Source organism: Xenopus laevis, chromosome 9_10L (assembly GCF_017654675.1).
Source record: "Xenopus laevis strain J_2021 chromosome 9_10L, Xenopus_laevis_v10.1, whole genome shotgun sequence".
NCBI classification, from domain to species: domain Eukaryota; kingdom Metazoa; phylum Chordata; class Amphibia; order Anura; family Pipidae; genus Xenopus; species Xenopus laevis.
In genome coordinates, this window is record NC_054387.1 from 5,149,229 (window position 1) to 5,176,734 (window position 27,506).

At 40.8% G+C, this 27,506-nt stretch overlaps 1 protein-coding gene across 5 annotated transcripts; it reads left to right on the forward strand.

Moving 5' to 3' along the window:
* Positions 1-717: 717 nt before the first annotated feature.
* Positions 718-27,288, forward strand: slc4a1.L (solute carrier family 4 member 1 (Diego blood group) L homeolog). Of its 5 annotated transcripts, XM_018234310.2 has the most exons (20): positions 718-845; positions 2,812-2,903; positions 3,625-3,697; positions 10,120-10,211; positions 16,926-17,106; positions 17,192-17,327; positions 17,562-17,652; positions 17,955-18,021; positions 18,425-18,609; positions 18,872-19,070; positions 19,394-19,591; positions 20,196-20,344; positions 20,550-20,744; positions 22,273-22,443; positions 22,732-22,821; positions 22,983-23,149; positions 23,258-23,499; positions 24,494-24,663; positions 25,483-25,656; positions 25,768-27,288. In XM_018234310.2, the coding sequence occupies exons 2-20, from the start codon at positions 2,886-2,888 to the stop codon at positions 25,846-25,848; spliced, it is 2,679 nt and encodes an 892-aa protein (XP_018089799.1). In that variant the 5' UTR covers positions 718-845; positions 2,812-2,885; the 3' UTR covers positions 25,849-27,288. The 5 variants fall into 5 exon arrangements, with proteins under 5 accessions (XP_018089799.1, XP_018089803.1, XP_018089800.1 ...); XM_018234314.2 differs by lacking the exons at positions 718-845; positions 2,812-2,903; positions 3,625-3,697 and adding an exon at positions 7,798-7,812; XM_018234311.2 differs by lacking the exons at positions 718-845; positions 2,812-2,903; positions 3,625-3,697; positions 10,120-10,211 and adding an exon at positions 11,245-11,334.
* The last annotated feature ends 218 nt before the right edge of the window (positions 27,289-27,506 follow it).

The following is a 27,506-nucleotide window of genomic DNA, read 5'->3' on the forward strand; positions in this document are numbered from 1 at the left end:
TAGCGGGAGGTGGGTGGGGAACTGTGTGTGTCGGTGCAAGGGGTAGAAATACAGAAAGAGGTACAGATGAGAGGAGGAATCCAGTAAGAAAAGAGTGAGAGAAGTGGACAGTAAGATAAATAGGGAGTAGAAAGAATGAATTGGGGTTAAGAGCAACTGAAAGATGAATTGTACCTAGAGGAACAGTAGAGGACTTTCAGATATTGGTTGAAGTTAGACAGAACAAGGAGACGGGTTGAGAGAGAGCGAGAGAAGTGCTACAAAAGAGACAATTAGATGAAATGTGTAAGAAAACAGGAGAGAATAAAATGAAAAGGTGGATGTAGGGAAGGAAAGAAAGAGAGGACAAATTAGATCAAATGAGAAGGGGGGACATGAGAAAGTGAAGGACCAGGCATGGATGAGCAAACTGGACATCTTAAATGTTTATCCCAACACAAAAGATTTTCAGTACAGGTTGTAGCATTGTTCAAGAACTATACTTTAGTATTTTGTTGACTTTAACCTTGAGTTGTGACTTTCTCATTGGTCATTTCCAGTCCAACCTCCTTTCAAGGCCACTGCCCCCACAAATTACGCACTCTTTGCCCAGGGAATCCCCCTTTCTAAGATTCTTCTTCAATGGGGGGAGCAAAAGCGGTTGATGGAAAAAAGTAAATGGAGATATCTGAATATAACGAAGAAGGGGAGAGGTTCAAGGAGGCATGTGGAAAGAAAGATAAGGTGAGCGTTGGCAGAGGGAGGAGATTAAGAGACTTTGGTGACTCAGGGTTTTGGAAGGAGCGCGGAAGAGTAAGACCTAAAGAAGGACAGAAGCCTTGTGACAAGACTCACTGGACATCCAGGTAAGTGGTGCTGAATTTTTGTGATTAAGGCAAAAAGCAAAGATGGGAATCTGAAATGCCTAGAACTTGCTGAATTAGTTTTAATTGCATTAGTATTCATTTTCATGCTCACAAGAGGTCAACAGCCTAATTTAAGATTCCTGCTTGAATTCATGTTCAAGGTTAATATAGTGAAATGAGCGAGCGGTGTATAAACAAATATCTTGTTCATGGCGAGGGGTGTCATAAAACCTCTGGGCTGGTGGCCTCTTCAACGGTGGGAGTCTATACATGTAACTTTGAATGACTGTCCTCAAGGCATAGTTCTTGATCTTGAGGCTTGGGATCTAATGCTAAACAATACTTGGCCTTTTTGCTGGTGGGATGGACACATTTGCAGAGCAGATTGGTTGGTGGCACATGTGGAACTTGCAACATGTTTAAAGGTTTTGTGTTTTCTGTTAATTGAACCTTGATGGCTTCCAATGTATTTAGCTATAGCTACTCCTGATCCACAAGAGCAAGGATCACTCAGAATGCAGGGACTGGTTTCTTCCTTATTTGAATATTATCTGCTGATCCAATAATTTAGCTTTTGGCGTTTATAAAACTGGGATCTCCTGTGCTGAATAGAATTTTGCATTTCTCTTTTACTGGGGTTTTTTCACTGGTTCAGAGATTGATATCATTAACACAACTGCCTATGGTCTCCATTTTTCATAACCCTACTAGGGATGAAGTTGCTGAATTGCAGGTGTTATTCTCTGCCCTTTTTTAATTGAGCAAATAGATTTAGAAGGGTCTGTAGATTTATATGATGATGTGCTGTTGGTTACTGGGAGCTGAAGGGTCACAGCTTGAGCAGAAATGATATAGCGTGATACAGCCGCCATCTTTCCCTGTGGTCCCATATCTTTACTTGCTTTTCATGGAAGGCAATTTAGTGCAGAATAAAGCTGTTCTTGTATACAACTAGTAACATCATTGCCAAAGTTCTTAGATATTTTAATACTCTTCCTCTGTTTTGGTCAACATGTTATTAGCATGATATTTGTCAATGTCAGTAGGTTAGATGGTTCTTATGAGAGATAACTTCAATTTGAAAGGAGGAAAGAGGTGGTTTAATGATACAGGCTTTAAAGCATTGAAAATAACATGTTGGTTGAGATCAGTTATAGGATTGACCAACATCTTCCTTCCAGCCCACCATGCCGTTATATACAAAATGCATTTCAAAAACCGTTACATTTTGAAGGGAGGGGTCACAGGAGAAAAAGTGCTGAAGAATGAGAAAGGGTTTGAAGAAGTTACTGGGTGGGAGAGTAACTTTTTCAGTCTTATCTACGTATTCATGCATTACTGAGTTTTCTGTAGGACTCGAACCTTATCGGAAGAAACAGAAAAGGCTCGTGGCAACTGTTCCACTAATCTATATACTTGAGGCCCTTATGTCCAATGTAGCAAAGTTTGCACAGTGTCACCTATGAAGGGAAGTCCCCTATATTAAGAGTAGAACATCATTTGGAAAGCCTATCAAAATATCATTAAACAAAAGAAAAAACACAGGGTCCTTCTTCTAAAGAATGTTCTGCATTATAGTTCCTGCACGTGTGGAACTCACACCCAAAGCTCTTGTAAGTCATGTGCAAGTAGGACCCCTGCCTATGGCTTCACTAGATAAAGGACTGAAGAGATGATAGCAGAAGAAGGTGGCGATCGTAAGGCAATGTGGAAACTTTGTAATATACTTTGTTGTAATTCAACATCAGTTCAATGGCCATAGATTATTTATATAAATTAAGGGGGTCTTCAGCAGAGATGAATCCTTAAAAAAGAAAATTTCATTCTGCTGAGCATCGGCTGCTGGAATTGTATCTCAGAGCCACAATGGCAGGGCAGCAGGACAACTGAGAGACATTTATGCCATAGAGTTGACAAGAGTGGACTTTTTTTGAAACTATTTGACTCCTTATCTCACCACGTACAGGTCTGAGTACTTGTGTGATGTGCATGCCTGGTTGGCCACTGGGACAGAGAGGGGAGTAATCACCAGAAGACACCATGGCATCTAAAGATCAAGTAAGTCATCCTAATGCCATAGTTACCACTAATTGAACATATAACATTAAAGGTGATTAACAAAAATAAGTGCTCATTTACAAAAGCAACTGCAAAGCTCAAAATGGATGCAAAATTAATCGCACCATGACTCAATAGGCTCCTCTGAACATGTGGTGAGCACCGATATGAATGCCCAGCTCAACCTTCTCTAATGAATTGCATGGATGCAAGGGATCCCCTGAATTACAAGTAACCTGGACCTGTAGTAATTCCAGGGTTCTCTTAGTGGGTCGCGTCCATAATGAATTAAAAGCTAATGCTGTTGATAATGGGCAGCAACTTGCACATCATGTACCAAAATGGGTGCTAATTTCCATCCATGATGGTGCATTGTGAACAAGTTGGGGCATGTTTCTTGTACTTGTTCTTGTAGGTTCCTGGTATAACACTGGAATTCTGGGAAAAATACTAAAAGGCGACATTGATCCAGATGGGTTCTTTTACAATCCCATCATTGGCCCGAAGGCCAAATTTTAAAATCACCCTGGTATTGGTGGGAAAATCAGGTAGACCATATAGTACATGCTCTTTGTAATTATGGGAACCATGACTTTTTCTCAGTAGAATTCAAAATGGATCTGTTTAAGGTTCCTATAGTACTATGAACTCCACAAGTAGAGTAAATCCACTGCATAAAGACAATTACATGTTATTCTTATGTTATTGTTATGCCCTACAGTCCGACTATGACATGGATATAGAGAAGGCATTGGAGCAAGTGGACTTTGATGATCCAGTACCATACACTGACAGTAAGTGCTCCTAGATACCTTGTTTGCTTATACATACATATATTGATAACTAGTGCTGCCATCTACCTGGCTTCTTACTCAATGGTACTCGATGCCAATGTTATTAGGGACAATAAGGACAAATAAATTAGAATTTTTTTTAAAATCAAAGGGAAACTTTGCAACATAAAAAACAAGGCCTCATTCACATGGACAATTTTAATGTGAATTACCTACAATACTCTCTTTTGGATTAAGTTGTACATTACATTTGTGGCCATTATGGTTGGTCTCCCCATACTGTGAACATGGATCAATATTAAATTAACAAGGAAAATGAGGATGTAGATGCAACTCCAATCATGGACCATCTCTGCCAGGAAAAAAATGTTGGAAAGATTTTTGGCTGGTCCTGGTTATGGTGTCAGGGAATATATCTCTGCTTTGTGTAGGCCAAAGTTATGATGAGCCGAAGAGGAGATCTACTAAATACAAACTCCTTAGGTGAGTTGGTGCTCACACTTACCCCTCTTCCTAGAGAAGTGGTTGCCAAACTGTGGGGCAAAAGGGGCTCATCCAGAAGGACAGTTAGGGTTAAGTTTTTGCTCTTGTAGATGGTCCTGGAAGCTTAACATGAAGGTCAACTAGAATGGTACACGATGAGCAGTTATTTTCTTTTCTATATATTGATGAAACTATGGCAGTATGATTGATACATTAATTATTTCATATATCTGTAAACTTCTCTTGGGTTAAGTTGGAACCCTCACCAAAGGTTCGCCCTTCAATGGGGGCTTGAACCAACAACTACTGCCCTATAGAGTAGAAATGAAGAATGCAGAAAACCTGTAGTATGTGTGTCACCTTATGTGAGGCAGGGACCCACCAAGAGGTATCTTCAATTGGCTACTGTATGGACAGAGGAGAGGATATTGCCCAATCACCTTTCTTCTAGTAGACAGTAGAACGTTGCTTCATGTTTCATCAATAGATCCCAACTAGAATTCATAGCTCCAAAAAACAGATCTGCCTCTTCAGGTACAAAGCGGTTAAGCAAGATTGGGTGGTGGAACTTGCTTTTCCAGTGATCAGACATGGGGCTCAATCACTTCTTTATAAAGTCCATAGCAGAATGTGTACGAGTGATATACCGGTGCACAAGAGCAAAAAATTCAGACTGCATGTTTGTGATAATTGTCAGTCTGACATGCGCACGTCTGCGTGTTAATTGACCCCTTAACATGCCAGAATGTAAGCTATTTGTAACGGCATGTGCTGGTTTTGTGCAAGGCATGGGGGAATGCCATTTACCTTTGCCTTGATTTCAAAGCGACTTCTGAGCCGGGTTTCTTCAGAAGGAGTGCTGAGTGAATGTATCGAGCAAAGGAAAAATTGCTTTCCGGTGCCTAATGAAGCCCAGCACGTGCTATTTCAGGTGGTTCCTCAAGGTATGATGAGTTTTACGGATATATTTATTAACATTTATGAGATAATTTCATAGGAAAGGGAACTTGCAATGATACTTTTCTTTTGTATATGGGTAAAAAAGATAACTGAATATATATATATATATATATATATATATATATATATATATATATATATATATATATATATATATATATATATATCAATATATATATATATATATATATATATATATATATATATATATATATATATATATATATCATAAGACTGCAACCCATGGGGCCCATGCACTCGCCTGCTGCATCTGGGGCAATGGTCTCTGCCATAAGAAGGTGGTACAGGGCTCAGTAGAACCTTGTGTGCTTTGAAGTTCCCTGGCTTGAGCATCTGTATGATATCCACAGGGATGTCCACATATCACCCCACTCTGTGACTCATGAATTTGTCAATGCTTCATGCATGTAGCATTATATTCATGGGAAAGGTTCAGGTCTCTCTGCTCCACAGGGTACAATCCACAAGGAAAAGTGCAAAAACATGGCGCTTTGTTCCAGTTTTTGGCACTTTTCACCTACTCCAAAATACATCAGTATAATTTTATAAAGCTTTCACGTATGGTTTACCTAGAATGTAAAGGGAGGGATGGGCGAAAAGGATGAGTGGGGGTCTGTATTTCAGACAATCTGCATTTTGGGACTTCCGGGGGTCATATAATATGAAAAGGAGGTAAATGAAAGATAAGTCAGGGTGGATAATATCATGAAAATCAAAGTAGGTGGCACATGTGGCTCTATCCATGTTGTATAAAGGTGTTAATTGAGTTGTTGGGTTTTGTCGTGGGCAATAGGTTTGTATCTTTGCCACTCTGAGTTGACATGTTGGATTTCTGCAGAAAGAGAACAGAACAGGGGTTTTATGCTGCCCTAATTGAGTAGGGGTCCTCATTATTTCTAAGAAGTAAAGCAGTTCAACCAATGGGGTGGCAGTAGTAGCTGAACAACTCAAGGACAACTCAACGAAAGGGTCACATTGTCCTCCCTTAGATAACGATATCAGGAGGCCTGAGGCACCAGTTCTCTACTCTTCCTTGACTCCTTTTTGGCAACTTGAGGCTGTTACCACTAGATAAACCAGAGGATAGGGAGAAGCCTGAGGATCCCAGTGTGCATTGCAAAATTGGTACTGGTACACAGAGAACTTTCTCTATAATCTGATGGAACAACTGGTGTGTGTGTGAGCAATTCTTCCCCTTCCTCTGACATCAGCTTGCCTTGAGGTGACCATACATGTGCCATATATATGCTGCCAACTGGGCCTTTCCAGGTTGAGTTGGCAGCTTATTGGCCTTTGCCTTACTAAACACAATATCACTTACAGTCCTTACCCCTAACACCATCTTTATCTCTATATCACCTATACACACAGTAATAACCTTTTCAAGAAAATTCTGGGGGTAAGGTTTCCACTGAACTTCTTATCTTTGTTATGCTTATTATCATTAATAACATCAAGTCACATTTTAATGGTCAGGCCAATTAATTTCCAACAAATTTCTCCAACCTGTGGCTCTTTAGCTGGACTACAAATCCCAGCATCCCCCACGTCAAAGAAAGCAAAGTCACTGCTTTCCTTTAAAAGAGTCCCCCCCACACAATCTTCCATGAAGTGGCTAAAAATTCTGTTCTGTTATGTGTAAACACTGAGCAGGTTAGGGAAAGCCGACAATGTTAGAGGGGGGCTGATAAGGTAAGTATGCACACAGATAGAGTGCTCCCAAGTGTTTTCTATTCATGTGTTTAAAGGAATGACTAAATGCCTCCTTCACTTTGAGAGATTTAGCTCTGGCCTGGCGAGTGGAGAGAGACAGCGCATTCCGAAGGTGTGAGTATAGGGGTGCGCGAAAGTATTACAACTGCCAAACTGTAACCAGAAGGAATCGACTCCATATAGAACATTCTTTTCTGTTTTAAAAACATAGTATATGTCATAAAAGGTGCACCGGGTCATGTATCTCCTAGCAACCAATCAGAAGTAAGTATGTGGTGGTCAGCTGACCTCTGGATGGATGCTGTGGGTTACTAGACCTGGTGCAAACTTTGCACATTTTATTACACTACCCAGGTTATGTAGTAACCTGGAGAAAACTCTGACCCTTCTACTAATAGACTTCTTACTGATGATTAGTTGCAGGCTTGCCTTTAATAGGTGGACAAAAGGGAGTGACTCCCCTGTGCTTGACATATAGGGGGTCCTGAAAAGCAGCCCCCTGCCCCACCCAAAAGGCATTCCTCTCTACTCCCTAACTGTAGTTGCCTCTATTGCCTGTTGTAGCAAGTAAGTGTGTAAGTCTATATAAATAATAAAATATCCGTATGTGGCTTAAATATTGTTGTACCCTCACAGCGCCCGTCATCGGCCCCTGGGATTCCTATCCCAGTTTAAAAGGTTAAGGAGAATCACAAAACCTCCACTTTGGTTTATGTGTTTACAGTCAGCAAGGATAGAGTGCTCCGTAATTTAGTGTAAACACAGAGCGAATTGGTGACACGGTGGCTTCGTTATGGGGACAACTCAGGGACGGAAGATGATTGGTCAATCCTGGTGGGTTATAAGATGTGTCATTTATTAAAGGGCTTAAATTGTGACACCCTGGCTTTTACCATCCCCTTACAAGGACGAGAGATGAGAGCTGGGTGTTTGTCTGGGTATGCCGGCTAATTAGCTCTTACTACTACCTCTACTCTTAGGTTATGTACCTGCTGCTTCTTTAAAGGGTGATTGTTAATTTTAACTTCTAACCTTTTAACCTATACATGCTATTACAGTCTCTTTTCTTTCTTATACCATTAATCATGCTTGTTTTCGGTCTTCCCATTCTACTTTGTTCATAAAGGGAACTTGGTATAGACTTCCAGCTTTAGAGGAGAGCCTCTTCCTAGAGTCTGTTGAATCCCTACGAAAGTCCTTCTAAATTGTATTGACAGTTGTAGAAATATTCTTTTTATAAAATGAACCCTACAAATGTTCCATTTATTGTCTAAGCTCACCAGAAATCAATCCAGCCTTCTAAGGTGTGGACTTCCAAGTCTACTTAGATAGACAATGGATAATGAACTTCCAAGTCTACTTAAATAGACAATGGATAATGAACTTTCAAGTCTACTTAGATAGATAATGGACTTCCAAGTCTACTTAGATAGACAATGGATAATGGACTTTTGAGTCTACTTAGATACACAACGAATAATGGACTGCCAAGTCTACTTAGATAAGACAATGGATAATTTTATTCACCCCCTAACATTTCTAACAACCTTCTCGCAGAACTGGGAAAATGCTCTATTCATTTTGCACCCTGTGTCATGCTCTGGGCTTTTGTGCTCTTGTAGGAATCACCATGATGGTCGGTCTCATTCATTTAGGTCATGATTTACAGTATCTAGTAGAGTTAAGTCTAAAGTAACTGGACATTTAGGGTTTTCTTGAAAACGTTTTACAACTCATCCAAGCAGCTTCTTCAGGTCAACTGTGGGTAGGGAATTCCCTGGCATTTATATCCTTAAGGGTAGTAAAGTCACATACATCCAATCAAGATGGTTCCTTTGAACATATTTAGATTACTTTCACACATCTGTGAGTTTCAACACTTACTGAATACGTTCAATGGAACCATAGTGATTGGTTGTCTGTTGACTTTACTACCCTTAAGGGTATAAATGACAGGGAATTCCCAACCACACAGTTGACCTGAAGAAGCTGCTCGGATGAGTAGTGAAATGTTTTCAAGAAAACCCAGAAAGTCCAGTTTCTTTAGACTTAACTCTACTAGATACTGTATCTCATGATGGTCTCTTCATTTTGTTTGAGACCATCCATAGATAACACAACTTTTTCTACACCAAAGGAAGAGGAGATTTATAGACAAAAGTAAAGCTCTTCTTAATATGACATGGTTCCAAACTATAAATCTATATTACCATGCTGCCCCTTGAATGCGTTAAACCGCTTTTTGCCCTCAAGACTTTTTGCAGAGGTTACATCGACCTACAAATTTTGTTTGTTAATGCCCCAGGGACAATTTAAATCTCTGGTTCTGGTAATTTCTGATCTTAAATATTACAGGGAAATGAAGTTATTATAGGGTAGGTAGAGGTAAACTGGGGCACTTTAGCACTGGACTACAACTCCCAGAATCCCTTTGCTAGCTACACTTACAGCGATGGCCTATGTAGTTCTGAGCTGATACTAATTTGTATTGCAACCACTTTATTGTTCTATACTGTAGATGTAATGAATACTAGAGACTGAATGAGCCGTCTTTCATGTCGAAAAATACTGCGGTATATTATTGTGTATATAATAACACTGGTGTATTTATAAAATTCCTGGATTCCACATAAAACCTAAAGCAGTAAAAACCCTAAGGGAGTGGTTCCCAAACTGTGGGGCTTGTACTGCTGGGGTGCTTGAGGTAGGGGGGCTGAGACTGAAGGCCAGTTGGGGGATGTCTGGGGTAAATAGACATTTTCTCTCCTAGATACACCTGATGGACAGTTAGGGTGACTATATATATCATGTTGCCCTAGATATTCTTGGAACTATGATTGAATGGCTGATACACTGATATTTTCTTATATCGGTAAAAATTTCATGAGTTAAGCAGGGCTCTGGCCAAGGGATAGACCTTCAAAGGGGCCATGGACCTTCCACTGCTCTAAGCCAAACACGGCTATTTTAAACTACTGTTCCCAGCATCCTCAGCTTTCCAGAAGCCACAAAGATCCCAATGAGTAAGACAGAAGATCAAGTCATTCTACATTGTAACCATGCTAGCACAGAAATATTTGAATATGGGTGGACACCAAAGCAATATCTCACATATTTACTGTTCTACAATTATTTAAGGTCATTAAAATAAACCTGATTAGACAATGGACTATTTTTTTTTTAGCAAAGGTCTCACAAAATAATGTAATAATATTAATATATATTTATGTACGTCCTCTCCATAGAGCCATTTGAAGAAGAAGAAGATCAGGCTTCTGCACCAGATTTCCCTCCTTTTGCTCCAGCCTTTATCCCACCCAAACACGCAACAGACGAGGTGAGATCCCAAGGCCACAAACTTTGGTTCTTGTATCCCATAGCAACCAAGTGGAAACATTTGTTTGAGCCTTTATACTCTTCTATTTATTCATTCATTCTCAGTTAAAGATGAAAACGAATGAAGTACACTCAACGCCTCCCTTTCTTGGTCTTCCTTTTCAGTTCTTTTTTACCCTCCCCCCTTTAGTTTTACTTGCCCCCCTCCTCTCCCTGCAGGGTGTGTGTACATATGGGCAGGCTGTGTTTGTAGATAAAACATTTCCATAGACTGTCACTCATCCCTTTAACCTGCAGTTAAAATCCAGATCCATCTGCCCAGGCTTCTGTTCTACCGGGAGTAGGAAACCTTATAAACACTCCATATAGTTTAATAGTTTGTATATATTTTCAAAGTCTTATCTTAAATGCCCCACTTATCACTGCCCTTGGGTCACTGTGCCTTTCTCTTTAACCCTGGATTGGCCAACTGGCAGCAGACTATATCTAGATTCCATTGTTCCTAGGATAAAGTCCAGCTGCAGTTGCAGCCAATGTAGCTTGGCCCATAGAAACCAGTGAAACCAATTTTAGCCGGCTACACTTGTATATACAGAATGTGTTTTTAATGGGCCGTAAAGAGGTGATCTTATAGAATTCATTCATTCCTTTCATTGGCTCTCTAGAATGAAATGCTGATTGGCTGCTATCAGCAGAGTGAAGTATAATATTACCAGCTCATGTGAAAAGGGCTGCACTAATCGCATTCAATTTAAATGCGGCTTAACTTAACTTATTAGCATGTGTTAGACACGGCCCTAGCTTTTCAAATGATCTGGTGTCTTAACCTCGTTCATCGTCCCCACCCTCTCTCTGTAAGAAGGTGGAGGAACCAGAGTTGCCACCTTTAAAATCATATATGAAAGTTTATTAAGGTTAACGGTTCATAGCCACTCATTTGGCTGCATGGCTACTCAAGAATGCATGCATCTAATTGAATAGCCAATTTAGCAGTGGATTCAGTATACTTATATTATTAAAGGAGACAGGTGGGAGCACCTACCTGCAGAATGCAATGGGATGGATTAGCTCAAGCCCTTACAAGCCATGCAGAATGGGGTTTTTACAGGGATGCAGCTGTAAAGGTATAATAAGTCATCCTTTTTCCTGCCCCAACGGAAATCCTGATCCCACCGCTGCAAAGCCACGTTCCGCCATTGAGAGATAAAAGTCCCTTTGATTTTAATACGTGGACTGGAGTATCTTCTCACTCCGAGTTCCCCAATGTGGAGGTCTGACTGCACAAGCTCTGCATGGCTTTGGATATCATTGGTTCTAGTTCTGGGTCATGTGACGTGAAGAGTTGGCAATGAAAGGGTTTATGGAAGGGGCAGGTGGGTCAGGGAGTAAATCTGACACATTGGGCTCTACTGCCAGTTTTCTGCTTCCGTGGATATTCTGAAACCATGCGCTATTAGTGGGACTGGCAACCACACTGCTGTGGAGCCTCTATGGATGCTACACTGGTAAAGGAGGTGTAAGTAGTAATGGGAGATCTGATTAAGACTTTATTGCTTGGGTCAGTACCTGAATACTGGGGTGTTATCAATGATTAATATTATTACTGCTATTCTTGATAAGGCTGCATGCAACAAAATATCAAGAAAATGTTTACGGGAAGTTTAGGATCATGCCATAGATTGTGTTGTTCCCAGTCTGTTATTATTTGTAGCCCATTTATATTGTTTGGCATAGTCCTCCATTGGAAAGCCTCTCGTAAACAAAACTGTCACCTCCCTTCTCTGGCAGCTGCCTGGCATTGAACAACTCTGTGAATTAAATGGCACCTAACAGAGTCAACTTTAATGGTGGAATTCATAAATCAGTTTGGCTTTAGGGTGGAGACACACGTGGAGATTTGGGGAGATTTAGTCGACAAATCGCCTCTTCTGCGGGCGACTAATCTCCCGAACTGCCCTCCCGCCGGCTAGAATGTAAATGGCCGGCAGGATGGCAATTGGTGCGCTTCGTTTTGCCTCCCGAGGAAACTTCGGGCGACTTCGGAAAACGAATAGCGCTGAGTGCCATCCCAACGGCGATTTACAGAAGAGGCGATTTGTCGATGGGTGACTAATCTCCCCGAATCTCCACGTGTCTCCACCCTAAAGCCAAACTGACTGATTTATGAATTCCACCATATGGCTAAGCAAATTTTCAATTGGCCTTCATTTTTTTCTTTTTTTATAGTTTTTAAATGATTTTCCTTCTTCTTCTGACTCTTTCCAGCTTTCAAATGGAGGTCACTGACCCCATCTAAAAAAACAAATGCTCTGTAAGGCTCTGTTAGTGCTACTTTTTATTCCTCATCTTTCTATTCAGGCCTCTCCTATTCATAGTCCAGTCTCTTATTCACATCAATGCATGGTTGCTAGGGGAATTTGGACCCTAGCAACCAGATGGCTGGAATTACAAACTGGAGAGCTGCTGAATAAAAAGCTTAATCACTCGAAAAACACAAATAATAAAAAAAATGAAAACCAGTTGCAAAGTATCTCAGAACATCACTCTCTACTTCATACTAAAAGTTAATGAACAATCCCTTTAAAGGCAGTAAGGATAATAAAGTACAGGTATGGGATCTGTTATCCAGATTGCTCGGGACCTGGGGTTTTCTGGATAACAGATCTTTCTGTAATTTGAGTCTTCATGCCTTATGTCTACTAGAAAATCATATAAACATTAAATAAACCCAATAGTCTGGTTTTGCTTCCAATAAGCATTAATTACATCTTAGTTGGGATCAAGTACATGCGACTGTTTTATTATTACACAGAAAAAGGAAATAATTTTTAAGAATTTGGATTATTTGGATAAAATGGAGTCTATGGGAGACAGCCATTCCATAATTCGGAGCTTTCTGGATATCGGGTTTCCGGATAAGGGATCCAATACCTGTAGTAGATTTCTTAGCTGGCAGTAGTTAATAGTCCTGAGTATAGTTCCCATCTCTATTTTTTAAACTGGCCCCATCTGCACTGAACAAATTAAAAATTAGGAGGTGGGGTCCCAAAAAGTGTGGCTAGCCTGAAATCACAGTTAAAGGGAAAGTCACAAAAGTGGTGTAATGATGAATTTGCAGTTAAACTGGAGTAAAACCTTTGTTTACAGCAATTGTCTAAATGCCAAATATTAATATAATGCCACCCTATGCCAAAATTGTTTTCTTTTCCTAAAGCTATAGGTAAATGCCATCCATCTGACCCACGGGTTTGAAGGTGGGCTTACACATCACTATTGGGCAGGGAAGTGGGTGGGTCCAAGCAAATACTTAAAGAGCAGGTTAAACAATACTGTTATAAGGTAAATGTCATTATTATGGAATTTACAGGTATGGGACCTGCTATCCAGAATGCTCGGGACCTGGGATTTTTCAGATAAGGGATCTTTACGTATTTTGGATCTTCATACCTTAAGTCTACTAGAAAATCACGTAAACATTAAATAAACCCAATAGGCTGGTTTTGCCTCCAATAAGGTTTAATTATATCTTAGTTGGGATCAGGTACAAGCGACTTGTTTTATTATTACACAGAAAAAGGAAATCAGTTTTTCGAATCTGAATTATTTGGATAAAATCGGGTCTATGGGTAACAGCCTTACCATAATTCAGAGATTTCTGGATAATGGGTTTCGGGATAATGGATCCCATACCTGTATAAGGGAACCTACTGTGCAGGGCTATGCTGGAGCCTCTACAACCCCTATAAGTGGGTTTCCTCCCAACATCCTCTTTATATAGGAATTTATATGGGAAATAACAATATGTGTAGGTCTGTGCAGAAATCTCTGCTTTCCAATACGTAGCACGTCCATAACCACATAAATAGACAAATAATATCTCCTTAACACCATGTAACGTGCAGTGTTGCAGGGGTAAGTATATCTCTGGGTCAAACTGTACAAATTATTAACTTTCACCTTTTCACCATACTATGACTTTATAGTCAAAAATCTGTGACATTGAGACATTATCACATCCATTAGGTCTGAGAACTGACTTACAGGTTAAGCCTGGTGGGGCTGTAGCTGCCAGAGAAGACACCATGCAGAGCACAATAAAACATGGGTTCCGGACAACATTTTTTCTGCTCTAAGTCGGTCAGCCTTTTTGTTGATACAGACCCACAAGACATTAAGGGATCAATAATCACTTGTGTTGCCATGCAACAAAACAAAATTAAAAGGCCGTAACTAGATGAAAAGAAAGATCCAACATACTCCTGGGTCTACTCAAGATTAAAAGGCCATAACTGGGTGAAAAGAAAGATCTAACATACTCCTGGGTCTACCTGAAATAAAAAGGCCATAACTGTGTGAAAAGAAAGATCCAACAAACTCCTGGGTCTACTCAAGATTAAAGGGCCATAACTGGGTGAAAAGAAAGATCCAACATACTCCTGGGTCAAACCCAAGATTAAAGGGCCATAACTGGGTGAAAAGAAAGATCCACCATACTCATGGGTCTACTCAAGATAAAAAGGCTATAACTGGGTGAAAAGAAAGATCCAACATACTCCAAGGTCTACCCAAGATTAAAAGGCCATAACTGGGTGAAAAGAAAGATCCAACATACTCATGGGTCTACTCAAGATTAAAAGGCCATAACTGGGTGAAAAGAAAGATCCAACATACTCCTGTGTCTACTTGACACTAAAAGGTCATAACTGGGTGAACAGAAAGATTCAACATACTCCTGGGTCTACGCAAGTTTAAAAGGCCATAACTGAGTGAAAAGAAAGACCCAATATACTCCTGGGTCTTCTCAAGATTAAAAGGCCATAACTGGATGAAAAGAAAGATTTAACATACTCCTGGGTCTACTTGAAATAAAAAGGCCATAACTGGGTGAAAAGAAAGATCCAACAAACTCCTGGGTGTACTCAAGATTAAAAGGCCATAACTGGGTAAAAAGAAAGATCCAACATACTCCTGGGTCTACCCAAGATTAAAGGGCCATAACTGGGTAAAAATAAAGATCCAACATACTCCTGGGTCTACCCAAGATAAAAAGGCCATAACTGGGTGAAAAGAAATATCCAACATACTCCTTGGTCTACTCGAGATAAAAAGGCTATAACTGGGTGAAAAGAAAGATCCAACATACTCCTGGGTCTACCCAAGATTAAAAGGCCATAACTGGGTGAAAATAAAGATCCAACATACTCCTGGGTCTACCCAAGATTAAAAGGCCATAACTGGGTGAAAAGAAAGATCCAACATACTCCTGGGTCTACGCAAGTTTAAAAGGCCATAACTGAGTGAAATGAAAGACCCAACATACTCATGGGGCTACTCAAGAGCAAAAGATCAAACTTACAACTGGGCCCACTAGATGTTCTCCTGGTGTCTGGTTGCATCCACACCTGGAAAACAGGGTCAGATAACTCTAGACCCACACTTTGAGGGGACCAGTGTAGTGCAATATGACTCACTCTGTGTACATATAGTATAGGTGTTCCATATATTAAAGCCAATGGAATCCCAGTTGTTCATGGAATCAAATTCAATTGATAGCATGCAAATTAATCAGTTTTCATGAATCTAGTTGTTAACACCTCAATCAAGTAGCATGGGATAGTAAAGGCATGCATGAGAAGGCTATTTCTCAGCTGGTTAGATACTGAAACTCTTGAGTTCCAGTTAAGATAAAGCAGATGCTTTGCCTAAAGGCTACACAAAATTCAACTGTTGTAGCGTTGACCCCAGGTCATATAAGGATGCCAGACAAACTTGCTTTACCACCTTGGTGGGGGGAGGAATAATGTTCCACCCCCTGTTGCTGGAATGTTGTCTTTCTTGGCTCTCACAAAGACCATCCATCCAAAAGTAGAAATAGATGTACTTTTCTCCTGGAGCTTTGCAGGCAGGACCTGAGCTCTTACAGATCTTTATGTTGGCTTGGGAGAATGACCATTTGCAGTTTGACTTTAAGCCCATCATGGGGCAGGCTGCAACTTCAACCCACTATTCCAGGAAGGCAAAGCTTATACAAGAGTGAGTGACAAGGCAATGGCAGACCAGTTGAGAAGGTAAATCTGCACTCAAACCAGATCACCCATGTAAACCGGAAATGACTGGTCAGCAATACATCATGTGGCTTTGTATGTTGGGCCATGCGGGCATAAAAAATGCAATGCTTATTAGAGATAACTAAAATTATAGTATTAAAGGGGAATGCATGTTAAGTTTCCTGTAAGGTTGATTGATATGTCTGGATAGACAACAACTGTGGGTTTGAGAGTTTTAGGACCTGAAGTGGCGATCAAGGCACAAATCTTGTAGTGGAGGTCCATGGATCTCTAATTAAAACACTATATACATATAATAATCCATTAAATGATTTTCTAGTTACACTCTCTTGGACAGCCCTCTCACCATTTGCCCTGTGTCTGCACTGTATGTTAAGTTCTCATTCCTGCTGTGCTCCTGAAAAGAATTCATTGTGTCAATGTTTCACCACTGTGCTAAGTCCCTCCCATAGTGACTGATAAAGAGGTGTTGCAGATTTTCAAAATAAAGGCGCTTTTTTATACTCAAGGTACACATGGTACCTTGGGATTGGCAAGCACAGAATTATTGGTCTGCCTTCTAGGGAGATGCCTCGTATCCCCCTACACTCTCTCTGTTCTTTTATTTCTTAACCTCATCTTCTGTTGCCATGTTGCTCCTATTACAGGTTTACATAGAGCTGCATGAGTTGACAATGGATGCCCACAATGAGATGCGTTGGGTAGAGGCTGCTCGCTGGTTGAAGGTGGAGGAGGATTATCAGGATGATATCAGGCAATGGGGTAAACCTCAGATCTCTTATCTCACCTTTCACAGCCTTTTGGAGGTACATCGCGCATTTGAGAAAGGTGAGAGAACAATATGCATCTAAGGCCATAATTCCTGGCCTCAAAGTACTATCAGACTAATGTATCCTTGGCATTTAATCTGCAGGTACGGTGCTTCTGGACCTTGCTGAGAAGACACTTCCTGGCATATCCAGCCAAGTCATTGACCAGATGATTTATGAAGACCACCTAAAGCCCCAGAACAGAGATGAGGTCCTGAAAGCCCTTCTTCTACAACATAGGTAGAGTATATGAAATGATCATCAAAATGACATCATAAAATCACCTGTATTAAAAGTGGAGTATTTATCAGCCTTAAAGAGTAATGAATTGCAGCCAGAGCTTAAAGCAAGGTCATCTTTACCTCTGCTTAAGGCAAGGTCAGCTAGTCAAACCATGGGGCCGACCTAAATTAATTTCCCACCCAATTGGAATGAATGGTCTTCTTTGCATATCTGTATCTTTACTTCTCCTAGCCGTCCTGATGAAGAAATTGTAAAAGGGGGAGACCCAGAAAGTGGGCAGCCTCTGCTGCATTCATTGGAGATGAAAACTATACCAGAAAAGGTGAGGACTTGTCTTGAAAAAAAAACTTTTGGAGCTACTCCACATTTACTGAGCCACTAGGCATCTGTGGTCTTTTGTAGGGCTACTTTCTCTCTGGAGGCCTTCACTTCAAAATATGTTTCTGATTGCAGGGTTGAATTGGAGCAAAGGTATTGATCAGGGTTGGCTTGAAGTCCTGGTAGTCTAGAGCAGTAGGCATCTTTCCTTGTACTCTTTCTGACTGCACATGGTATTGAATGTATATTTTTTTTTTCATTTTTGTATTGTTTTGACTTTTTTGGGGATCTCTAAATACCCAACAGGAAGAAAAGAAAAGTCCGCTGGCTGAACGGGTGCCAGAAAACGCAGAAGCCTCCATTGTTCTGGTGGGTAAGTAAACATCCTTTGCGGTATACTGTAGGTTTTATATCCTGATTGTGAACTGATAAGTAAGATAGTACACAGGAGCAGGAGAGAAGTAGGGTGAATTTATTGGGCACACACTGTCAAGTAAACATTTTCTAGATTAATCACTAATCATTTCAATTCACTATTCCAGTTTCCAAATCCTTTCACTCGTCAAGGAGGAAATTCCGTAACTTGTCTGTCCTCATATTTAAGATGCCATAAACAGGCACTTTTTATTGGGGGCTGTTTAGGCCTCTTTGTACTTGAAATCCCAGGGCCAGGGTCACACATCCAGAACCCTATGATGCCTCTATCCCGTCACACTTATGATTTTTATATCTTTTTTTCTCATTTGTCTTCATGATTTTCTATCCCTCCCCTGTAGGATGCGTCTCTTTCTTGGAACAACCAACTCTTGCTTTTGTGCGCCTGAAAGAAGCAGTTTACCTAGACTCTGTCCTGGAGGTGTCTCTACCTATTAGGTTTCTGTTCGTCCTTCTGGGTCCTGACAACTCAAACATCAGCTACCATGAAGTAGGAAGGGCAGTGTCCAGTATGATGGCTGAGAGGGTAAGCAATGGACTCTCAACATGACCTGTGGTTCTTTATGACCTATCCATAGTATTTCTTTGGTTCTACAAGATGTCCATCCCTCATAAATAACTGTTGGCTCTATATTATGTCTTCTTGGCCTCTTCATATTGCTTCTTTTAGTTTATCCAACTGCTCTGAGTAATCTTCCTTAAATTTTATACTACTGTAAAATAAATGTGCCCACAATGACGTCAATTTCTCCCTGTTGCTCTATAAACACGTTCCTGTGTTTCCCCAGGTCTTCCGCAATGAAATGTACCTTGCTGAGGGTCGTAAGGATCTCATTAAGTCCATGGAGGATTTCCTAGACTATAGTATAGTTCTACCCCCCTGTGACTCTCCTGATGAACAGCTTCTGAAGGGCCTGGTACCGGTACAGAAGAACCTGCTCAGGAAAAGATACCAGATGGAAAAGGAACTTGGGAGAAGCAGACCAGGTATTGGGCAGAGGAGATGTTTGCATATCTATGGTTTCCTCATGCCCCCCATGTTCCTTCACCTCCTTATTTCATTCTCAATGTTTTTTTCTTACACCTTCACTTTTTTTCCTCTTACTTGGTCAACTGCTTTATTCATTCCTGTTGTTCTTCTCATCATACATCCTAGGCTACCATTTTTATTCTCTTCTTTCAGTCCTGTCTTATTGATCCAACCATAACTCTTCCTCTCTTGTTTTGACATTTGTTCACTTGGTTGGACAGGGGAAACTGTAACCCTGTTACTGGGTCTCACTTTTCTCATTATTCCATTGCTACTACAGAAATACCTGCTGAACCACCCGAGGACCCCTTGCGTCGAACTGGAAAGATATTTGGGGGTTTGGTGCGTGACATACGCCGAAGATATCCCAAGTATTTGAGTGACATCACGGATGCCTTAAACCCCCAGTGTTTGGCAGCTGTCATCTTCATCTACTTTGCCGCCCTCTCCCCAGCTATCACATTTGGGGGGCTAATGGGTAAATAAAAAAATAAGTTTCAGTCAAATCTAATTTTACATTTAGTTTATCAGCACTGTAAGGCACCTGTGGCTTCAATATAAAGCTCCTTATGAGTAGGGTATTTGTTTGTATTTTTATTTCTGATTGCACCAAGGAATAAGCATTTTGTTTCGTGTGAATAGGTCAGGGAGAGAAGCCCCACATAGTGCAATGTGCTTATATTACTGTAGAACTGCACATTATCTTAGCAGAGTGATTTCATTTCCGTAAACTGATACCTTATTATACTGGGATAACAATAATGAGCCAGCTTTCAGTACTTTACCAGTGTCTAGACACTCTGTATATAATTAGATATTACATGAGCTGGATTAGCTTTTTCTAGGCATTGCCTCTCACAGCATTATGTACCGTATTTCTTAATTCTATTACTATAATAGAGTATGTCTATCCATTGGCTTTCTCACTGTCTCCATCTTTACCTTATCAGTTGAATGACTCTCTCTCTCTACTCATGTGGCTGCAACATCTTTCTTCCATTTTGCTTTCTCTGATGGCCACTTAGTCCCAATATTCTGCAATTTCTTTGACCAACTCTCTCTCTGTTTTTTTCTTTCCTTAGCTGAGAAGACGGACAAATGGATGGGTGTATCGGAATTGCTGGTATCCACGGCTGTGCAGGGCATTGTGTTCTGCATTTTTGGAGCTCAGCCCCTTCTCATCCTTGGCTTCTCTGGACCACTGCTTGTTTTCGAGGAGGCCTTTTTTAATGTAAGGCTCTCTCTCTGTAAATTTAAGTTTTTGGCTGATTTAGTAATGTGATCCATAACCCACAGCAACCAATTATATGGTGAGAATAGAAATTGTGAGGACAATATCCATAGAATCAGCTTCCCAGAAGAAGTAATGAAGGGACAATGCTTGGAAGATTATTGAGCATTTTTATTAATGTTTCTTTTTTTCCCTTTAAAATCAGTTCTGTAAGAGCCAGGGAATTGAGTACATTGTTGGCCGAGTCTGGATTGGATTCTGGCTGATCCTCATTGTGATTATTGTGGTGGCCTTTGAAGGAAGCTTCCTTGTTCGGTTTATCTCCAGATTCACGCAGGAAATATTTTCCTTTTTAATCTCGCTCATTTTCATCTACGAAACCTTTGCAAAGCTGGTCACGGTGAGTATCCAAATAGAAATTAATTAGATTAACCTTGGGAACTTGGAAAAAAAGGGGAAAGGCCTAGAAAATACTAACATTGTTCTCTGATGTACTGTAGTAGATAGAGCATCTGGTTAGCAGATGCAGCTTAGGGTCATCTAATGAGTTTTTTTTTTAGGTTCAACCATTTATAAAGACTATTTGCACACTGATTTTATCTGATAGACAAGCAAGGGGGCTGCCTAAAGATTTAATTAAGGGTGGAGCAAAATGGAACTGGGTAATGAGGATTAGAAGAACACATGGAAGGTAGAAAGGGCAGAGCATAAAAATTGGGGAGAAAAAATTTTTGGGGAAAAGATATGAATGGAAAAGCAGAAGATAAAAGCAGAATAGAGGAAAAAGATGAATAGGAGAAGGAAAAAGATAAATGTGGCAGAGAATTGGGAGATCAAGACCAGAGTAGAAGAAGAAAGAGAACACGGTGAACAGAAAACAAAGGAGATAAACAGGTGCAAAGAATAAAACAGGGACTAGGGAAGAAAACGGTTGAAGAGAAGAAGGCTAGAGCAGCATCAGAAAAGAGAACAAAATTAGACAAAGAATTAGAAGAAAAGCTGTAGAGAAAACTGGCAGAAGAATGGAAGGCAGTAAAGTAGAATTTTGGTTTTCCACCTGTGCCTACATAAATATGGGGGGTGGTAAACTGAAGATCAGTCACATTTAAAGTGTGTGTTTAAAGGAGAAGGAATGGCTTGGTGCACTTGGGGGTGTAAATGTTAGGCACCCCAAGTGATTGTATTGACTTACCTAAACCCCAGGCATGTGCTCCTATCAGCAGAAAACTGCACCGGCCCGGGGTTATACCAGTGAGCACCATGGAGCGATCTTCTTCAGCCTTCCTTGGCACCCCCAAGTGCACCAAGCCTTTCCACCTCCTTTAATGAACCCTTGGGGTCCTGGAATTCAAACACAAACATATATATTCAAGGGGTCTGTCCATGGTGTGTAGATCCACCCAAGAGAGAGTGAGAATAAATCCAGGCAGGCCATGGATAGTCAAGGCTATGTGGAGAAGAGGCAGGATTTTGAAAGAGCTTAAGACCCCATTCTCCTTCTCATATTTAAGGGGTGCCCTCAACCAAGGTGTATTGAGGGTTTCTGGAATGTTTATGAAATCAGCTGAAGAAATCAGAGTTTTCTTTGCATCAATACATATATTTTATGGTAAGGAAGAGTTCCACCCTCCATCCATTTGTTACGGTGGTATAACTTGATCTTGCACTGCACAGCACATAGTCCCGGAAATTAACTGTGGGTAGGATAACTGAAAACGCAGTAAATTCAATATTTTTAAAGAGATGTTTTTGTATTTAACCTCATTAGACACAAGGAATGAGGAATGCATCATATCTGCAGGGAAGGAATGTTCCGTGCATATGTCTGCGTACTGTATTGTCTTTGTAACAATGAAGTTCTAGTGAGTTATAGTACCCTTCAACATTAGCTCTGCCAAACATTGAGCCTGTTGTGTTTTATATTACAGATTTTCAATAAACATCCGCTGCAAGGTCACTACAACCAGACAACCGAGATTTATCATACCAACAGCCCCCAACCAAACACAGCTCTGCTTTCTCTCGTGTTGATGTTCGGAGCTTTCCTTATTGCATTCTTTCTGCGTCAATTTAAAAACAGTGGCTTCTTTCCTGGGAAGGTGAGATCTCATTGGCTGTCACTGGGGGGGCACATGGATATCACACAGGCCCGGAAATAAAGGGGCAACGTTTGCACTAGACTAGACTAGTTTGTTACTAGACGAGTACCAAATGTGCAACTTATTACATTACCCCCATTAGCTGTGTATGCTGAGTTAGAACAAATGAAGCACCACGTTAGGAATCTAGGACAGAGGACTGTAATATAGTTGTTGCCTTTATGGAAGGTCACCATGTTCTTCTGACAGTTCCACCTGCAGACTTTCTCATCTCTGTCTCTGTTACAGCTGCGTCGTATCATTGGAGATTTTGGGGTCCCCATTGCCATTCTACTAATGGTGGTGACTGATTACTTTATTAATGACACTTACACACAGGTGAGGATTCTTTTGCAGCTGAATTTGTTTTCTCTTCCTTTTCATGTTCTTCTCCCCCATTCTCTTGTATTCTCCCTTCTGGCCCCATTCTCTTGTATTCTCCCTTTTGATGCCGCCACGTGTGCTGCTCCTTCATAAAAAATGTTTTATCATCTCTGCAGAAACTCAGCCTTCCCAAGGGTCTCAGCGTTTCCAGACCCGAAAACCGTAGTTGGTTTATCCCACCCCTTGGCTTCAACAATCCCTTTCCCATCTGGATGATGTTTGCCTCAGTTGTCCCAGCCCTGCTGGTATTTATCCTCATCTTCATGGAGTCTCAGATAACCACGTAAGGAGATGGAGATCTTGGGAAGCAGATAAGCCAGGGTTTTGGCATTTGGACATGGCACACGTGTTTTATTTGCCATTCACCAAATGTGTTTTTTCTCCTCCACAGGCTAATTGTCAGTAAGCCGGAAAGGAAAACAATAAAGGGTTCTGGCTTCCATCTGGATCTCCTCTTGATTGTAGGCATGGGAGGGGTGTGTGCACTATTTGGGATGCCTTGGCTTAGCGCTACCACAGTGCGTACTGTCACCCACGCCAATGCCCTGACAATCACCACCAAAGGGGATAAACCTCAGATAGATCGGGTTATCGAGCAGAGGATCAGTGGTTTCCTGGTGGCCATCCTTGTTGGTTAGTACCAATATTTCTATGGATCAGAGATTGACTGGATTTCATTGTACTGGTGTTCAGTCTATGTCCAAACTGGTTGAAAAAGCTTTCTCTGCCAAGATGCCTTACCTTAAATTTGCATGTCTGTGCCGTACTAGGATGTTGAGGCCTGATCCTGGTACTTTTACAGGGAACAACTGCAAATCGCAGTTAGGGCATTTCAGACACATGTCCCTTTGAAAACATTTTTTGATTTAAAAACACCCCAAGTTATTGTATTGACTTACCTGAAACCCCAGGCCGGTGCTCCTATCAGCAGAAAACTGCACCGGCCCGGGGTTATACCAGTGAGCCCCACGGAGCGATCTTCTTCCGTCTTCCTCGCGTGGCTGCGCATGCAAAGTAGAACGAAAAGCCGAACTTTAGCTAAAAAGTTGTCTATTTCGCTCAACTGCACATGCGTCAGAAGACAGAAGAAGACGGAAGTGGATCGCTCCATGGTGCTCACTGGTATAACCCCGGGCCCATGCAGTTTTTTGCTGATAGGAGCACCAGCCTGGGGTTTCAGGTAAGTAACTACAATCACTTGGGATGCCTAACATTTGGCACCCCCAAGTACTGCAAGCCTTTCCTTCTTTTAATATAATCAGATTCCCAGATGTTCCTCCCAGCTACGTTTCATTCAGGCTCATCAACAGAATAATGGAGTACCCATCTCCACTCCAATATCATGTAGAATGAAGAAGACTGGAGAGCCTTCAAAAGTAACTTAATGTAGTTTTTATTGAGGCACTACATGTTTCGGATCACATGGATCCTTCCTCTGGTGCTTGCATGTGATCCGAAACATGTAGTGCCTCAATAAAAACGACATTAAGTTACTTTTGAAGACTCTCCAGTTTTCTTCATTCTACCTTTTCCTTTAAAATATCTCAAGATGCTCCATGTCGTCACAGTTGACTTCTCTTTAGAAACGAATGGTCCACTCATTTTGTACATGTCCTTCTCTATGCAGGTGTGTCCATCCTCATGGAGCCTATCCTCACTCTCATTCCGTTGGCTGTCCTATTTGGGATTTTCCTGTATATGGGTGTGACCTCCCTAAATGGAATCCAGTTGTTCGATCGCATCTTACTCACCCTGAAACCATCAAAGTATCACCCAAAAGAGCCATATGTCACAAGGGTAAGAGATGGAGAGAATAAGGGAGACCACAAAGCATGAGAGGAGGGTGGGCAAAGAGCTTGGTGGATTGTGGAAAAATAACGGGTGAGATCTAAGTTATGGAGGTGGAAGTGAGTGGAGAGACATGGGCAAAAAGAAGTATTTGAGTCAAGGAGACAGCGATCAAGCACACTTTAATGGACAATATAGAACTTAGATATTCTCATGGAATATGAAACAGGCTGAGAGGCTAATAATTGTATTGGGTTTAAAATTATGATTATTTTGTTATATATTATTTTGATGATGACGGGTGATGAGGAGTTGGCCATGAGATGACATTCAAAGGCAGATCAAGGAACAATTAACACACAACGTAGGGTTGACCATCTTGGGCAAAAAAAAAAAAAGGAATGAAATGAATGAATGAATGAAGAAAACACCACCCATGAAAGATAGTAGAGAGTGAAGGAAAACTTTAGATGGATGGAGCTCAATGGTGCCAGAATGAAAAATGCAGATGGTACACAAGCCACCAGCCTGACCCTACCCAATGATTGTGCAACATCTCTTTGATATCTAACAGCAGTTGCCCAATGTGCTTTTCATTCAATACCACTTTCTTCAGGGTGCAGTAGATCTGGCTACTGGTGAGCTCCATCCACAGGTGAACATACAACCTGGTAACAAGGGCCTGTGGTGTGTAATAATGATGATGTGCTTGGTGGATAATGTCAATGTTGGCCATGAAGAGTTTTTGTTAGGTGGGAACAGCACAGGTGGTGGGATAAGGGGAGATGTTACTAAATTGAGTAAAATGAAGTGTATCTCCCCACTCAGGTTAAGACCTGGCGTATGCACGTCTTTACGCTCATTCAGACCCTGTGCCTGGCAGTCTGTTTTGCTGTGATGTTCACCCCAGCTTCCCTGGCACTTCCCTTCATCCTGATCCTGACCGTGCCAGTCCGCCTCTTCCTCATGCCCTTCATCTTTAATAAGCTGGAACTCAAATGCGTAAGTACCCGAGGCCGGGGGTGATTTTTAAAGTGGAATACAATAGGGGAGAGTGTCCGTAGCGGAATTCTCTTACCTTTATCTTATATCTCCGTCTTATTCGATCTCTAGCTGGACTCTGATGATGCATCTGTGAACCTGGAGGAGGAAGAAGGCCGGGATGTCTATCATGAGGTCCAGATGCCCATTTAAAGGACAAAAACTCTCCTTAGAATATAACATTTACCAGGAGGCCACCTTAAATTGAGCCAATTAAGGGAAAAGGTGGCTCCGCTCTAGTGATAGTATGTATATGCTTTTAGCAATTTGTTACCTCAGAGACTTTGGGGTCATGTCGTATCATCTGGGAAGGATAGTCCCATCCCTGTAACCCTTAGCAACCAATCAGATTTATTATTATTATTATAAATGCCTTAGCCCAGTATGTGCTATCTACTGATTGGTGGCTATGGATTACTGCACTAGGGGCAGATGCTTCCCGGTGAACTTCATAACCTCATGATTTGAAATGTTGCCAGTGCCTTCAAAAACGATGTAGCATAACAAGTGGTAAGGATTTTTTTTATTTTTTAATTTAATGATATTATCTGCCTTTACACTGCCAATATCCTGAATTTGTAACCAAAGTGAATCATGATGTTTGGCCAGGGCCATAGGGATGAGCGGGTCAAAGATTCTTTGAAGCCCACCACTGTCCTTCAACCTACCTTTGGGGGCAATTGGTTGGCACAAACCCATCCAACCTGCATGTAAACCCATGGGAAAGTGCTAGGAAATACAGCAAGAGTTTAGGAAGCATCTCCGGATGTTTCCCTGCTCAATTCTATTGCTACTGTCACATTGATTGCAAAACAGAGATGGAAAGTGTCAAGAAATGCTTGCAGCTAATTATCAAGAATGTGAACCCAGAGTACCGCCTGCTGTTTGGCTGGGTCAACGGCTATAAAGAACAGCCAAACTTGAATTAACTGAAGTATGAAGCATCTTCTGATTCTTTCCTGCTCAATTCTATCACTCCTGCCACAAAGTGCTATGAAATTGAGCAGGGAAGCGCCATAAGATGCTCTGCATGGCCCTTGCTTTGGAAACCTGCTAATGTCATGATATCTAGAAAAAGAACATTGTGTAAATTGCAAAAGTGCTCAGAAGGACAATTTTAAATTAGGTTAAATGGTAGGACATACCCCCTTTAACATCTCTAGATCATTGTGCCTTAATTAATATTCTTTTTTTTTAATCTAATGCTGTGCGTTTGATCCTGCCCCATGTAAATAGACCTCAAATCTTATATATATATATATTGAGCTAGAATCTAATATATTTTAAATAAAGTTTTTAAAAAAAAATATATCTATGAATCTATTTAACAGATTTTTTTTTATTTTCAATCACTGATATTTTTGAAGGGATATAGGAAAAAACATGTTCTGAGGTCTTATTTTTTTAATATTCCAATTTCTAAACATCAGAAGTCTCAGGAGGATTATTTGGTTTGCATTGAATTCAATAATGAATTGGTATCATAAACTAGCCTTTAAGTGTCAATGTGAAGCTTTGCAATAATATTATAATTTTATTACATTCTTCAATGTAACATTTTATACAATTAATAAACTCCCTTTTTGAAATGTGTGGATTGTGTTTTGTATCAATTGGGAACCCAAAGGAACCTGGGAGTTTATATGGAGCGATAGGAGGAGTTATAGGGAGGGTTATATGGAGCAATAGGAGGAGTTATAGGGAGGGGTATATGGAGCAATAGGAGGAGTTATAGGGAGGGTTATATGGAGCAATAGGAGGAGTTATAGGGAGGGTTATATGGAGCAATAGGAGGAGTTATAGGGAGGGTT

Excerpts from the sequence above, each read along its gene's own strand:
- slc4a1.L (XM_018234310.2), top strand. Across the intron at positions 17,328-17,561 it reads GCCCTTCTTCTACAACATAG|CCGTCCTGATGAAGAAATTG; the intron begins GTAGAGTATATG and ends TACTTCTCCTAG. Across the intron at positions 18,610-18,871 it reads CCAGTATGATGGCTGAGAGG|GTCTTCCGCAATGAAATGTA; the intron begins GTAAGCAATGGA and ends GTGTTTCCCCAG.